Below are 14,245 nucleotides of genomic sequence, written 5' to 3'. Positions count from 1 at the left end.
AATAATAATCGCCTTTGGAAGAGAAAAATCAAAATCATTAACAAACTTAATACCCATACCCGTTCTTCATTTAAATGATACCAAATGATGAAAACAAAATGGGTATGAATTTCCAAACTTTGAAAAGCTGATGAATTTCTTGCTTGCTGTGATCATAAATAGTTATTTGAATGTAAACATTTTATTTTTCTTGCGAGTCGAAACTTATTTCAAAACTTTACCACCCGTACATTCTAGTAATGGGGGAATTAAAAACAGAGACCATACCAAATAACGGATTTGTAGTTTTGTGAATAAAGTAAAAATGAAGTGATAAGTGACAATTTGTTACTACATCTGAAGTAGATACCTTCACCAGACTAGAAAAAACAGTCGTACCAAATTCTAACAATACGACTGTTAGAATTTGCTTATTTTACAGAGACAAACAGCTGATATTTTAGCCAATCACGTTACTTAAACTCAAAAAATGTTTGTTGTAGAAAATAAAAAGGTATCGTAGTGTGCAGATAATAAGGAATCAGCATGAATGTATCAAAAAAAAATTACAGCCAATGGAAGAGAAAAATCAATAACATTAACAAACCTTATAGCCAGAACCGTTCTTCATTTAAATGATACCAAATGATGAAAACAATATGGGTAGGAATTTAAAACTTTGAAAAGGTGATGAATTTCTTGTTTGCTGTGATTCCAAAATAGTTATTTGAAGGTAAACGTTTTTTTTTTTTTCTTTACAATTTTCTTTCTTTCTTTCTGAGCTAATATTTATTTGAAATAAGAACACATAATTATTTATTTGTGTTGGAAAGAATATCTAATATAATAATTGTGTTAAAATATATAAATATCCCTACTGTGAAAAAAAAAAAAGAGTCGGACTGAGAGGACAACAGTCAAAATACAAATTTAAGTAAGACCACAACATTTTTTTTTTTTTTTCTCCTTGTAAAATTTAATGCCACAAACTAACTAGATTTTTGTTATTTTATTTTATTTATTTATTTTTTTTGACTCAGTGAGTTAAAAGTCTTATTTGTTCATGCAAGCCCTCAAATATATCAAGAATCTGTCAACTCTTGGAAGCAAAAAAAAAAACAAAATCGAGTATTATTTTAATAACCAGAATTTTAGTGCAGAAGATTTCACCTGAAATTACAATACTGCTAGAATTTGGTTATTTTACAGAGCCATTAGATATTTTAAACCAACACGTTACTACACACACACACTATTTTTCACCTAGGTACAACAAGTTGGCGACCGGATAAGAGAGAGATATCTTTAAGATACGACTTCTGAAATCTACGTCTACTTCTACTAAATCTACTTCTGAAATCTGAAATTCGTGAGAAATCTACAGTGTTGGAAAATAAATTCACATTTTATTTATTCGTTAATTTTGCTCAGTTATTCTGTTAGAATATGTAATTAAACTGATTTTTAAAAGTAAAATACTGAAAATAGCCATTCAATTTGAAAAAAAAAAAAAAAAATTTCACTTGTCAGAATTCCATACCTTAACAGCACTCGGAATTCGAAACAGGAAATTACACTTACCCTAAACAAAAAGGGGCATAGACTTTCCTACCAAGCTTAGGAAACATAGCATGAGCAACTGTGGGAAGGAATTAAACAGAGAACGAACCAATCGGATAGTAATCTAAATTAAATATTCAACTAAGTCTCATATACTTTATATATTGATTAATTCTGCTCAGTTATTCTGTTAGAATATGACCTGTAAAAGTAAAATACAGAAAATAACCAATCAATTTGAAAAAAAATAATAATAATTTCACTTGTCTAAATTCCATACTCTAACAGCAATCGGAATTCGAAACCGGAAATAACACTTACCCTAAACAAAACAGCGCATAGAGCTTCCTACCGAGGATGGACACCCGTGGGAAAGATTAATACAGAGAACCAAACGGATACTAAAGTAAATTAAGTAGTCCACTAGCTTTTCTGGTTATTTACAGAAATATCTATCAACTCCTATGTTTTGTGTGTTTTGTGGTGTGAATATATGTTAGCCACAGTAAGCTATAATGAAAAAGTGAAATGTTCTTTTCAGATTTGTGTTTGTGTTCTGTGAATACATGTTAATTAACAATTGGAATATTCAGAAAACCTACTGTAAAAGACTTAATGAGAAATATTCAGTGTTGGAAAATAAATTCCCAATTTACGGATGTGACTCATGTCATCCCCTTTGAAGAAAAGCGCTCGCTGGGGGATATTGCAATGACGAAACCTCACCATCTATGCTCCGTAATCTAAAGGACGAAGTAACTAGTTCAGGTTACAGTATTTACAGAAATTTCATTCTTTGTGGTTTTTGTGTTTTTTGTGTTGTGTTGTGGATATAAAATTGAACTATTTTGGAATAATCGAATTTCGAAGAGTCATCTGGAAAGCTGTAAGTACTTTTTTAACTTAAACAAAACTGATCGCATGTTGTTTGGTAAGCGTAATTCTAATACTGAATAGTTTTTTTTTTTCCATAAGAATAATCATAGGTTATATATCAGAGTATCAACATGGACACATTAGCGATTTTTTATGTCTAATGTGTATGTGTGTGTGTGTGTGTGTGTTTAAGGACAGGTACTTTAAGTATATAATTAATTATTCAGAAAAGATCGAAACACGAGAGCCATCACGACTTTCTCTAAGAATTCCCACACTTTAACAGGAAAGAAATACCCAAAATGTATTGGAAAATTAGTACAACCATCTAGAGAAGAAAAAAAAAACTGTATGTTTGTGTGACATAGAATATAGTTAAATTAAATTATCATTCCAAACTCAATAACAACAAACATTCACGTCACGAATCCTAATGTTATCTTGATCTTGATCTTGTCAGAAGTGTCCCACCAATCACGAGACGATTACTTAACCACTAAAATCATCCTTCCCATTCAAAACAATAACGTCACTTATTTACAACTAACAAATGACGTCACTTATCTACATCTCATAACAAACATTCACGTCACGATTCCTTATCTTATCTTGATCTTGATCTGGTCAGAAGTGTCCCACCAATCACGACACGATTTCTTATCCACTAATATCATCCTTTCCATTCAAAACAACAACGTCACTTATTTACAAATAACAAATGACGACATTTATTTACAAATAACAAATGACGTCACTTATCTACATCTGAAAACAACACACACCCACAACACGAATCCTTATCTCTACCATCACCCATAATTCCATACGCGAACCAAAACACAAGAACTGAAGCCAGTGACCACATATGCTCCCAGGGAATTTCCTGACTCAGGAAGCCACGCACACCGGAAGCATTTGGTTTAAAGTGTCCCACCAATCACAACACGAATCCTTATCTCTATCATCACCCATAATTCCATAGGCGAACCAAAAAAATCCCCCATAATCCCATACGCGAACCAAAACACAAGAACTGAAGCCATTCACACAGTTGCCCACATGGAAATTCCAAATTCATGACGTCACTCACAATGACGTCAGGAAGCCACGCCCACTTTCCTTATCTTATCTTGATCTTGATCTGGTCACTAGTGGGACCCCTACTACTAGGCCTTGATTCATTTGTAGACAGAAAATTGGCTGCTGATAATAACAATGAATGCAGATTGAGAATACGATGGCTAATGAGATAATAAATGCAAAAGGAAATTGAACTGATGTTTTTTTTAATAAAAAAAAAATCTGTAGAGTGATAAGCTCGTAGTACAAAATAAGAGTTGATGAAGCACTAAAAAGTATTTTATTGAATCATGATGATTAAGAATCGTTCGTCTTGATTGAAAAGCTGCAAAGAGTATACCAGTCCTTAAGAGAATTTTCATCTAAATTGCAGGCTTATAAACTAGTTAGTCGTATAAGTGTTATGGACAAATTAATGGAAAAGTTAATGATTCCCACCCATATTTAAGATAGATCGCATATTAAACAAGGTACAGCAGCGGTTGAATTTTTATGCAGAGCTCAAGAGAGAAATTGATTTTTTTGTATTATGTATTATATTGTATTACGATTTATTCAGATTTCAACGAAACCTTCGCCAGTGTAAACCTGTTCATTAAAGTGTTCCAAGTAAGTACTAACAAGTATTTCACGAAAATCCATGAGGAAGGGACTATATTCCTCACTCCCAGAGAACCACCCTAATCATTCCGTTACTTTTTATTATATTTATATGATGAATAGATTTCGATGATTCTTTAGTAATCTAAACCAAAGCTTTACTCACCAAGCGTCTGATCCCTTTGTTGATAAAGTTTTTGGACTTTCTCGCCTTCTGCAGCTAGACTGTCCACTTCTTTCTTCAGGGCATCTCTTTGTTGTTGGGTGCTTTTTAACTCGCGTGCGATGATTTCCTGAAAGAACAAAATGCAGATGAATCAGTCTTCAGAAATTATCAGCAAAAGTAATGTTGTAACAATGACTAATCCATTTTATTCTGGGTTTATCAGGAGGGAAAAACATCATTCGCTTCTAGTTAAATCTATAAAACACTAAAAAATTTATATATATATATATTCTTGAATTTTGTGGCATTATTTTCAAACAGTAAACACCAGCTTATCGATCTTCAACCAAATCGAGATTAAGAACTTCCTTCACTTTCAGGAAAAAACACCATTGAAAAATGCTTTGCAGTATTACACATGAATGTGATGTGGTGTACAGCATCATACGATAACAAGTAATCTATGTAAAACTTAGTAATCATTGTTCAAGTAATTAAGTCATTGTACTCATAATTACATATTCTACAGAATAAATAGAAATGGATCTTCCGTAGCTCAATCAGTTTCTCAAGTAGTTTCTTTGGAACAAACCGATTTGGATCTGGTTAGAATTCCTTCAAGAAGGAAGAAGAGACTTTTCAGTTGAAGGTGAGGTAGTCGGTCTCATACTTTCCTTGCAGAAGCTTTGGGTTTTCATCCCCAAACCAGATAAAACGTCCAGGAGAAAATACATGCTATTGTGTGTGTGTGTGTGTGTGTGTGTGTGTGTGTGTGTGTGTGTGTGTGTGTGTGTGTGTGTGTGTGTGTGTGTGTGTGTGTGTGTGTGTGTGTGTGTGTGTGTGTGTGTGTGTGTGTGTGTGTGTGTGTGTGAATAAGTTTTTTTACCTTGTGGAATGTATATTAGGATTACCAAGTAATTTTATAAACTTGGTTATTTTACTTCTAATTCCAAGTAAAATTACTTGGTAACCCTAATATATATATATATATATATACGTTATTGGTTTGGCTTATAGAATATTAGCATGGATAAGAGGATGGCTGACTGATAGATATCAAAAAGTGGTATACGGGGGATCTGAGTCTGCAAGGTTTAAGGTAACAAGTGATGTATCACAAGGATCAGTGTTTGGTCCAGTGTTATTCAATCTGTACATTAATGACATTGGGAAGGATTTGACAAGCGATATACAGTTATTCGCTGATGATGCAAAGAGGTAGGGTAATCAGGAATGCTGCTGATATGCAGTATTTGCAGAATGATTTGAACAGGCTGGAATTGTGGGCATGGGAAAATGGGTGTCAGTTCAATGTCAGTAAATGTAAAGTCATTCACTTTGCCATGATTAGATATCCAATGTCTTATTATATTGGTGGGATTAGGCCAGAAGAAACTGATGAGGCTAGGGATCTTAGAGTGTTAATAGATAAGAAGTTGAAGTTCAGGGGCCATGTGACAAAGATTGCGAATACAACTCAAAAGATAATTGCAATGCTCAAACGAATGTTCACATTCAAAGATAAGGATGTTATTTTGCCTCTTTGTGGATCATACAGGATTTCAATTGGTGGAATTTTTTAATTTATGGAGGGTGGGGAAAGGACGAGATGGCATCTTTGGAAGCTGAGAATGAAGGCCACCATGAAAGGTGCGAGGGCTAGATTTTTCTCTCAGAGGATAGTGTGTGATTGGAATGGATTGCCATTGGATGTTGTGAGTGCAAGCAGTGTGAATGAATTCAAGAACAAGTATGATAGCTGGTGTATGTAGTATGTGGCCTCCCTCGATGAGTCTTTGACTCCCTGTGGGTCTCTCTTAATAATAATAATAATAATAATAATAATAATATATAGCTTTACCATTCAAAAATTCAAAATAATTCTCACCTGTCGATTAAGGGCATCAACGTATTCTTCTTCTGTTTCCGTAAGGGCCTCTCCTTTATTGCTCTTTTCAAGTAAAAATTCTTTTAGGGATTGATCTCCAGTCGAATCTAAGGTGGCTTGCAAGCTTGCACTGTAGATATAGAATGAAACGAAACGTTAAGCAATGAAAAATGCAAGAATACAAATTGGCCTTTCATGTCTAAATCAACAAATAAAAACCTTCCGACTTCAAAAAAAATTGCACTGATAATAACAGTATTTTAATTTTTGCGTTGTATGTAAAGTTGAAATATTATTAAAATTGGTCTGTATTATATGATAACACACAGGTTCTATTATAACTTATTCAAGACCCAACAAGCAATAATTCAAAGAAAAATTTGAAGACTTTCCATCTTCTAAAAGTAAAATAATAATAATAGTAAATCCGTTAACGTATTTATTTTTCAAAGGGAGTACGAAGAGCTCTTTCGAAATCGCAGAGTAACTGGTCTTCATCCTTAGCAGTCACTAAAACCTGAGTACCTGGCCATCGATGATTTTACAGACAATGGAGCGAGAGTATGCAGAAAGTTGCCACCATTTCCTGATTTTAAACTGTAAAAATTCCAAGCCTTACTTGCCTACGCAAAAGATCGACTAACTCCATAACCGAGTTTAAAAAAGCCTAAAAGGAGGTCCTCTAGTTGGAGATCTGAATCGAATTTAGGACTGTCCTTCTTCTGGCAGTCTAGCATCGATAGATCGCAGTATGGTGGCTGCCCTTCTAAGCGCGACACCCAGACACTACCTACGTCGTCTGCGGACGATTTGGTGCCCGCACGTCACACCTGAATGGTGCGGCGTAGGAAGCAGCGGCAGCATAGTCTCAACGGCTGCCTTGATGCTTCTGTTCTTGTGGCCTCATCGTCAGAGTCATCGCGCCGTAACAGTACGAAAGCAAATCAAGCTAGCGCTGCCTTTCAACGCGCGAGGCACGAATGGTATCGTTACAGTGGCTAAACGGGATTCTGACTTACAAGCGTTCAGTCATAATCCTACGGATGGTAGCTTCACACCACTGGTCACTCGACCAAGCACATGTATCAAGTGTCCAAACTTGCGGTTCCTCTCGTACTGAGCAGGATTACTATCGCAACGACTAGTCATCAGCAGTTTGGGCTCTCTTCATACTGGCTAGTAGCAACCCTACTACCACTAAGCTCTAAGAACTTAAAGGCATTCAGTTCTTAAGTAGAACACAGACTTAATGGCACTCATAGTCATCCCATATCTCGAACCTCAAGGCGTTCAGTTGGAGATGTACGTGAAGCATGACATAGCCATGGACAAGCCAACTAGGACCTCTGTAACTATTGTTTTCGGTCAAAAGGACAGCGATGGAATCTGGCAATCTGCTAACACCAGGTCAGGGATGACGCAGATTTGGCCAGTCGAGCTTGCACCTTTTCTGTATCTTTAATTAAATATTTGACCATGCACATGACCATGACTTATTATTACTCCATCTTAACCTAAGTTAAATATTAACTTAAACTAACTTAATACTAGTAGCTAAATCAAAGACTACCCATATCCTGGAGCGTTAAATATATTTTGATTCATCTCACAGAGTAATTCATTAGGAGCGGGATCGTCCCATCAAGTCCACCAGACCCAATCCAACGAGCACATCAATGCCAGAGAGTCAGAAAAGAACCTCCCTACGATTGCGTGCATAGGGGCACGGTGAGAATCTTTAAGGGCACTCCCACCTCTTCCCAACATAGCAATATCATCATTAATTGGTCTTAAAATTTCTCGTGATGGGCACAAGGGTAAGCCAGAGTGGCGACCAACTCCACATTTAAAAAGTAGCACTCTGTATTCTTTCTCTCTCTCTCTCTCTCTCTCTCTCTCTCTCTCTCTCTCTACGGTTGTCTCCTTACGAGCGTCCCGGACCTGATCTACCACCAGGATTTTCAAACACAGGCTTAAGAACTGACTCAACCAAGGCTCGATCCTCTATGTTTAACTCAATGTCCACTTCAATGACAGTCATAGTTACTCCCTCCGTTTACCCGCGCTTGATTGAATTTCTTCACTTTGACATTCAGAACACTGGGCAGAAATCACATTGCATAAACACCTCTCAACGACCATCGCAATGCTTTGTTTTAATTAGACAGTCGAATTCCCCTGGGCCGTGCCAGTCCTGAGTCAGCTGTATAAGAAATGTTGCCAAGAAGTTATAAGTGTGTGTGTGTGTGTGTGTGTGTGTGTGCGTGCGCGCGTGCGTGTGCGTGCCCCACTATGCTTTCTATGTGCTAGGGAAGGAAGGAAGAGAACGCTTTCCATTACCGAAAATACACATTACCGGCCGCTGAAAAGTAGAACCCTTTATGCAGATGTACGTCCACATCACTTACGCGTCGTACGTGTAAAACACTTGGTCACGTGCGTCATCACGTGTTCTAGATAACCATTTAAGAATGCTGCTTGTCAGTTTTCGTCAGTAGTGTTGATCACGATGGGAAAAAACGAAGGATATTTCGGAGTTCGACAAAGGACTTATTGCAGGTGACTACCTGGACAGAGTAACGATTTTGAAAACAGCGCAACTGATGGATTTCTCAAAAGGTGAGATATCCCGGGTGTTTAATCAGTGGAAAAGTAACCCCCCCCCACACACACACACGTGAAGTCGGAACACTTTAAAGTATATCATTTCTAACCGATGAAGAGTTGTTTGGGAGAGTCAGAAAGCTATAGATAATATGATTTTCTGGAAAAGAGAATGTAATTAAGGATCTTTATTTGAAAGAAACAAAGCAGGCCCACCTTTTAAATGAATGAAAGGTAAATTTGTCTTCTTACTAATGGACGGCATGGAGATTTTAATTTAAAGCATCAGTTGTAAAACAATCCTGAAATTTGAATTGGTTGATTGGCAAGTTCACGGTTTGCCAAATAAGACTGGACTGAGCAGATAACTACAGATAAAATTTGAAGTTGGTATGGAGGGGAGTGTCAGTGGTTCTCTTCAGATTAGAGCACGCCTGATATAATTTTGTAGAAAGAATCAGGAAAACACGTTACCATCTCTCTAATATCCGTGAAGAGACACTTATGGTGGAGAAAGTGTGAAGGTTTTCGAGAGGCATTTCGTTGGATGGACTCACCGATCTGTATGTGCTTCCTAGCGGAATCATGAATTCTACAAGTTATAGAGACGAGATCCTAGCGTATGTTCGTCCGTATGTGGGTGCGATAGAGGAGACATTTATCCTATTATCCTATTAACGGTCCAATATTTTTATGCGCAATTCCTTAGTTTCTAAGAACTCTAGAGAGCAAAACATAGAACTTTTTCGAGTTCTAACTTCACGTCTTCAATAAGCAAGATGGTGGGTTCTCACTGAGCGATGAAATCCATCTTCTATCAAAAGACACGCAAACCCGCATTAAGAATCGAACCCGCAGGCTTTTAGTTAGAGAAACGATACTCCATCCACTGGTCACATTGAGAATTTGTAATCCTCTTAGTTACTAGTTACTCATGAAATATTTTCTCAAAAAGCGTATGACGAATATAGATCTCGTGCTAACAGCGTATCGATCATTGTGATCTGAACTGGAGCTGCCTTCTTCATCTCTATATACAACTGCGGTGCAACCTTGTTTTAGATATTGATATAGATATTTATGACATCAGAGCAGTCATGCTGATCTTAACGAGTGTATTCAGATTGAGAGAAGTAAATATATAAAACGGTTTTAAATACATTTCTTATGCAAATTTAACAGAATATTTTTAAAAATATAAAATAATTTATAAGTTACTTTATTAAAAAAATTAATGATGTTAAAAATTACAAATTTTTCCTTTAAAAACAGCCAATATTTTCAGAAACCTATTTGTTTTGAAAATAATTTTTATTAAAAATGGAGCGTTTTTTTCTGTGAAATATAAAATATAATATAAAATAAATAAATCGATTCGCTGCAAGGCAAGAACCTTCTTTGGTTCCAATTTTTAATGACTGTATTAGCGGAGAATTTAAATTTTAAAACTTTATTATTTTATTAGCGGAGAATTTAAAAATTTAAATTTTAACAGCTAACGTACATCAGCGTCGTTGGAAAGCCTAATTTAGACCAACAAATAATAATATAATTATAAGAATTTAAAAAAAAAAAAAAATTTTATTTTTCAGTGAAATAGTGTGTATTAATATTTTAGCATAACTATTGCAAGGAAGGAGGAAAAGTAGCGATATTAGTTTAGTAATTATGCGACAATTTTTATCACCTAATGTATCCTCGTGTTGACATACATTTCTCCGGTGTTTCACTTACTTATGATTTTAGTAAAAAAGAATCCACAGAATATTTTTAAGTTTTTTTTGTAAAGCTCTATTGTCGGTTCACTGGAAGTGCATTTAATATAGGTGTTATTGTAGACCATAGAAATGTATGGCCTTTGTGTTGACGAACAACGTAAGCCGATTCTCGCGTTGCTCTGTATTTTTCTCTGTCAAGTGATGTCATCATGGAGGAATATTTAGAATCTTCTGTGTCAAGGAACTGTTTCTTATTGGCTCTAGAGAGTTGTTGCATTTGTAATTTACCATTCTCTCTTCGGTTTGATATTGGCTAAGACTAGTCTCTAATTTGGAAGAGCTTCGTTGCGATAGTTCTTAATTTCTTTTGAAGGTTAATGTGGCGATTCTACTTCATATCGTAGTCTACAAGAAGGTAGAGATATTTCACTGTTGTAACCTGTGTTATAACAGAGCATTTGTCTGCTGAATTGTTGCAATCTTTTTATTGGCAAATTATTGGCTTTTCTATAAACGCTGATTGATGTCTGGTATTTTTAATCAGCATCATAGGTGGCTTTCTTCAGTCGAGTCAACTCGTCTGCAAATAAATCACAAAACATTATTTTACGTGACATTTATTGTAAATGACCAGCGTGTAGTATAAAAATGATGCAGATCTTGCCCATCGATTGAGGGTGTTGAGATATTGACAGCAGGTAAATAATCCTATCCATAATTAATTAGTTTCTCTAATTTAGGAAGGGAAGAAAACAAACAAAGAAACAAAAAAAAATTAACCTCTAACATACTCACGCTTGCTGCTCCTGTTCCAACTTGTTTTCTTCGAGTTGTTGAAGAGTCCGTTCAAGTTTTTCTAACTGCTCTGTTTTCACTTGATAGTTGTCCAACACGTGCCTCTTTTCGTATTTCTGGATCGCCTTTTCCAAGTCCAAATAGCTTTGTAGTGATTCGGCGGTGATATTCACTGGCTAGGAAACAAAAGAATTGTTTATTTCTTTTAAATACATTCAAACTAAAGAAAAAACCATTTCGCAGAAATTGAAATTTTTTTACAAGTAAGTAATTCTGAAAAAGCTACAGAATGGTTTCTATGAAACACTTGATTGATTTTTACAAGAAATCAAAAGCAAGTAGGCATGGTTAAACAATGAGTGATTAAAGATTAACCGCGTGCGTGTCTAAGGAGAGGACATTTGACGACTAATGTAATTATTTCTTTGTGTTTATTCAGTCGTGATAAAATACATTCCAAAGCACATTATTGCTTATGAAAGCACAAGATGCTAAGCAACCAGTGTCGTAGACTTGTTTATTCGGGAGGGCATGTTTGAATGATCTCACACTTTCACTGGGAGGTTACACAATGTTATAGTTTGTTTTGGAGGGGCGAGTGGATATCTACAACGGTGCCAAAGAAGGCAGAGTTTTCTTAGAAAATGTTACTTTTCCAGATAAGAAATACGATATTTTGACATATGTTAAAAATCTTTAAAAATGCAAAATACAAATAATAATAATTCAATATGCAGTTTTCTTCTGACAAAAGCAAGTCAAGTTCTGGAATCAAACAACACTTAACACATTACATATTATTTTATCGTTTTACTACAATATGCGCATATTTTTCCTTAGCGTAGCCGACAGGAGGACCCGATAATTTGTCCTTCGGTTGGAAAGACACAGATTTCAACTCTGTCTAGGATGCGATGAATCTTTCTAAGGTGTTTTTTTTATTATTATTTTTTATTCAACTGAAAGTGAGGTGGCCTGTCTGCATGCGGTGCTCCCCCCCCCTTGAAAATAGTTTCTTTTCCATCCCGCAAAGAGTCCGACAGGCCAGAAGAACACACGTAAGTAACGTGCATAATCAGAACCTTAACTGCTCCCAGTAGCGCACTCAGGATTTAATCTGGGGGGGGGGGGGTTGAGTAGACGATTTGAAAATACACACTACGCATCACATACGACTGAGCATCTGCAATGATCGCTAATTCATAAGTACTATAGAAGTAGAAGACACGACACAACAAAAATTAAAAAAAAATGAATTTTAATTAAGAAAAGATTTTTTGGAAAATTTTCATTGATGTTTTTTCCTTTTTCTTGGGGGGAGGGCAGGGCCCCTGTTCTCAACCCCCACCTCTGGGTGCGCCACTGACTGCTCCTGTTATAATTCCAAACTGATCGCACTGCTTCTTGTGTTCATCGGGTTTACAGTGACTTCTGTTTTTCGCAATTAGAAGCATTTTAAAATGTATTTAAAGGCGATTCCATGATTTAAAAATCCAGTTTGGGCGTACTTGTTTGAAGATTTTGGTTATTATCATTATAACATAGTACACATTTCGAAAATTACATTTTCGAAATGTGTAGTACGTTGTACGTTATATTCATGTGTAGTACGTTATATTCATCCAATACTCATGCCTGTTTAACAATAATAATAATAAAAAAACTGTAAATAATATAAATGTAAATTGATATAAATAACATTTACTGTCTTACTAGAGGGGGGGGGGGATCGAAGCAATACAACCACGTTGGGGAACAGGACTCCAAGTGAATATATGAAATATATCCTACAGAGTAATTAAGAAGTTGAACTAATTTGCACTTCTATTACTGGTTTAATGTACCGATTACAATACCCTACCTTGATGTTATTGGAAGCTACTCCTTTCTTTAGTTTCTGTACACCAACATCGACTTCTTTTCTTCCTTGATGCCTTTCGATGTGTTTTTGATTGCGAGATATGTCGTTTTTGGCTACGTCATCATTCCTCGTAACTCCATTCTGCAATGGATAAACACACCAATTAAAATATCAGTTCCGCACGCACACAGTTACTCATCTTAGTTCTACTCAATAATAGATTAACTTAGAACTTTCCTTTATAGCGTTATACCAAATTTATTTGATACCGGAACAAGTTTTTAACCATCTTTATGTCAAATGACATCGTAAAAATCAAATGAAAGATCAAAATGCCACTGCAGACTAATTCGATTTTTTTTAATGTTTTATCTTTCCATACAACTCGAAATAACCATATTTTAATAGTTACGTATTGCATCAGAAATTAATATTTTATATTACTAGATAATTCCACAAAAGAAAACAATCATTCCACGTGAACATACATTTTCTTTAATTAATCAGGTTAATTTCCTTGCAAAATATTTTAATTAAAGTACCATACATATTCCGAAAACTTTAATGCTACATGCAGAATAAATCTTGAAATTTAGGCATAATTACTAAATTAGTTTTACACAGTTTCAAAATACTTTCGTATTTTGAAATAATAATAATATTACCCAGGGTAAAACTAGGCAGACGTCAAGATTCAGTCCTCTAGGGAGAGAGAAAAAAAAAAAAAATACAAACGTTCAACTACTTCGTGATAACTGCAAGCTGCATTTAACTTAGAATTCAGAAGCAAATATGTGTACGGTGTCCAAAAGCTGTTTATTCTTTTTGTAATGCTAGTTGCCTAGGCAACGGCATTACAGAAGGCAACGCGATGACCTTAAAGTAACAATAAATACCATACTGAAATAGCAAATTGTTAGAAGTGTGAAAGAATATCTAAAATAAACTTGCTCTAAAAAACAATTAATTACCATCTAATAATAATTTTCAAGTAATACAAAAATACGAATAAATAAATAATTTTCATTTGATATCACGAATAATTAGGAATTAAATCCGTTTTCAAATTGTTTAGCGTTCATATTTTTCTAGTACAAAACGTGTAAACTATATTTTTT

At 35.2% G+C, this 14,245-nt stretch overlaps 1 protein-coding gene across 2 annotated transcripts in view; it reads right to left on the bottom strand.

Annotated features, from left to right (window-relative positions):
* The window catches only part of LOC150098830 (uncharacterized), a 152,713-nt gene that overhangs the window by 86,642 nt on the left and 51,826 nt on the right, over positions 1-14,245 (bottom strand). For both annotated transcript variants that reach the window (XM_090405417.1, XM_090405416.1), the window contains 4 exons: positions 13,128-13,268; positions 11,267-11,442; positions 6,150-6,279; positions 4,262-4,388 (listed from right to left, as the gene is read on the bottom strand). In XM_090405417.1, the coding sequence (XP_090261543.1) occupies positions 4,262-4,388; positions 6,150-6,279; positions 11,267-11,442; positions 13,128-13,268 (574 nt within the window). The remainder of the gene's footprint in view (positions 1-4,261; positions 4,389-6,149; positions 6,280-11,266; positions 11,443-13,127; positions 13,269-14,245) is intronic.

This window comes from Typopeltis vanoorti, chromosome 15 (assembly GCF_054136105.1).
Source record: "Typopeltis vanoorti isolate ZY-2024b chromosome 15, IOZ_Tvanoo_1.0, whole genome shotgun sequence".
NCBI classification, from domain to species: domain Eukaryota; kingdom Metazoa; phylum Arthropoda; class Arachnida; order Uropygi; family Thelyphonidae; genus Typopeltis; species Typopeltis vanoorti.
The sequence above is the reverse complement of the archived record's forward strand: the minus strand, read 5'-3'. Positions and strand labels throughout refer to the sequence as shown.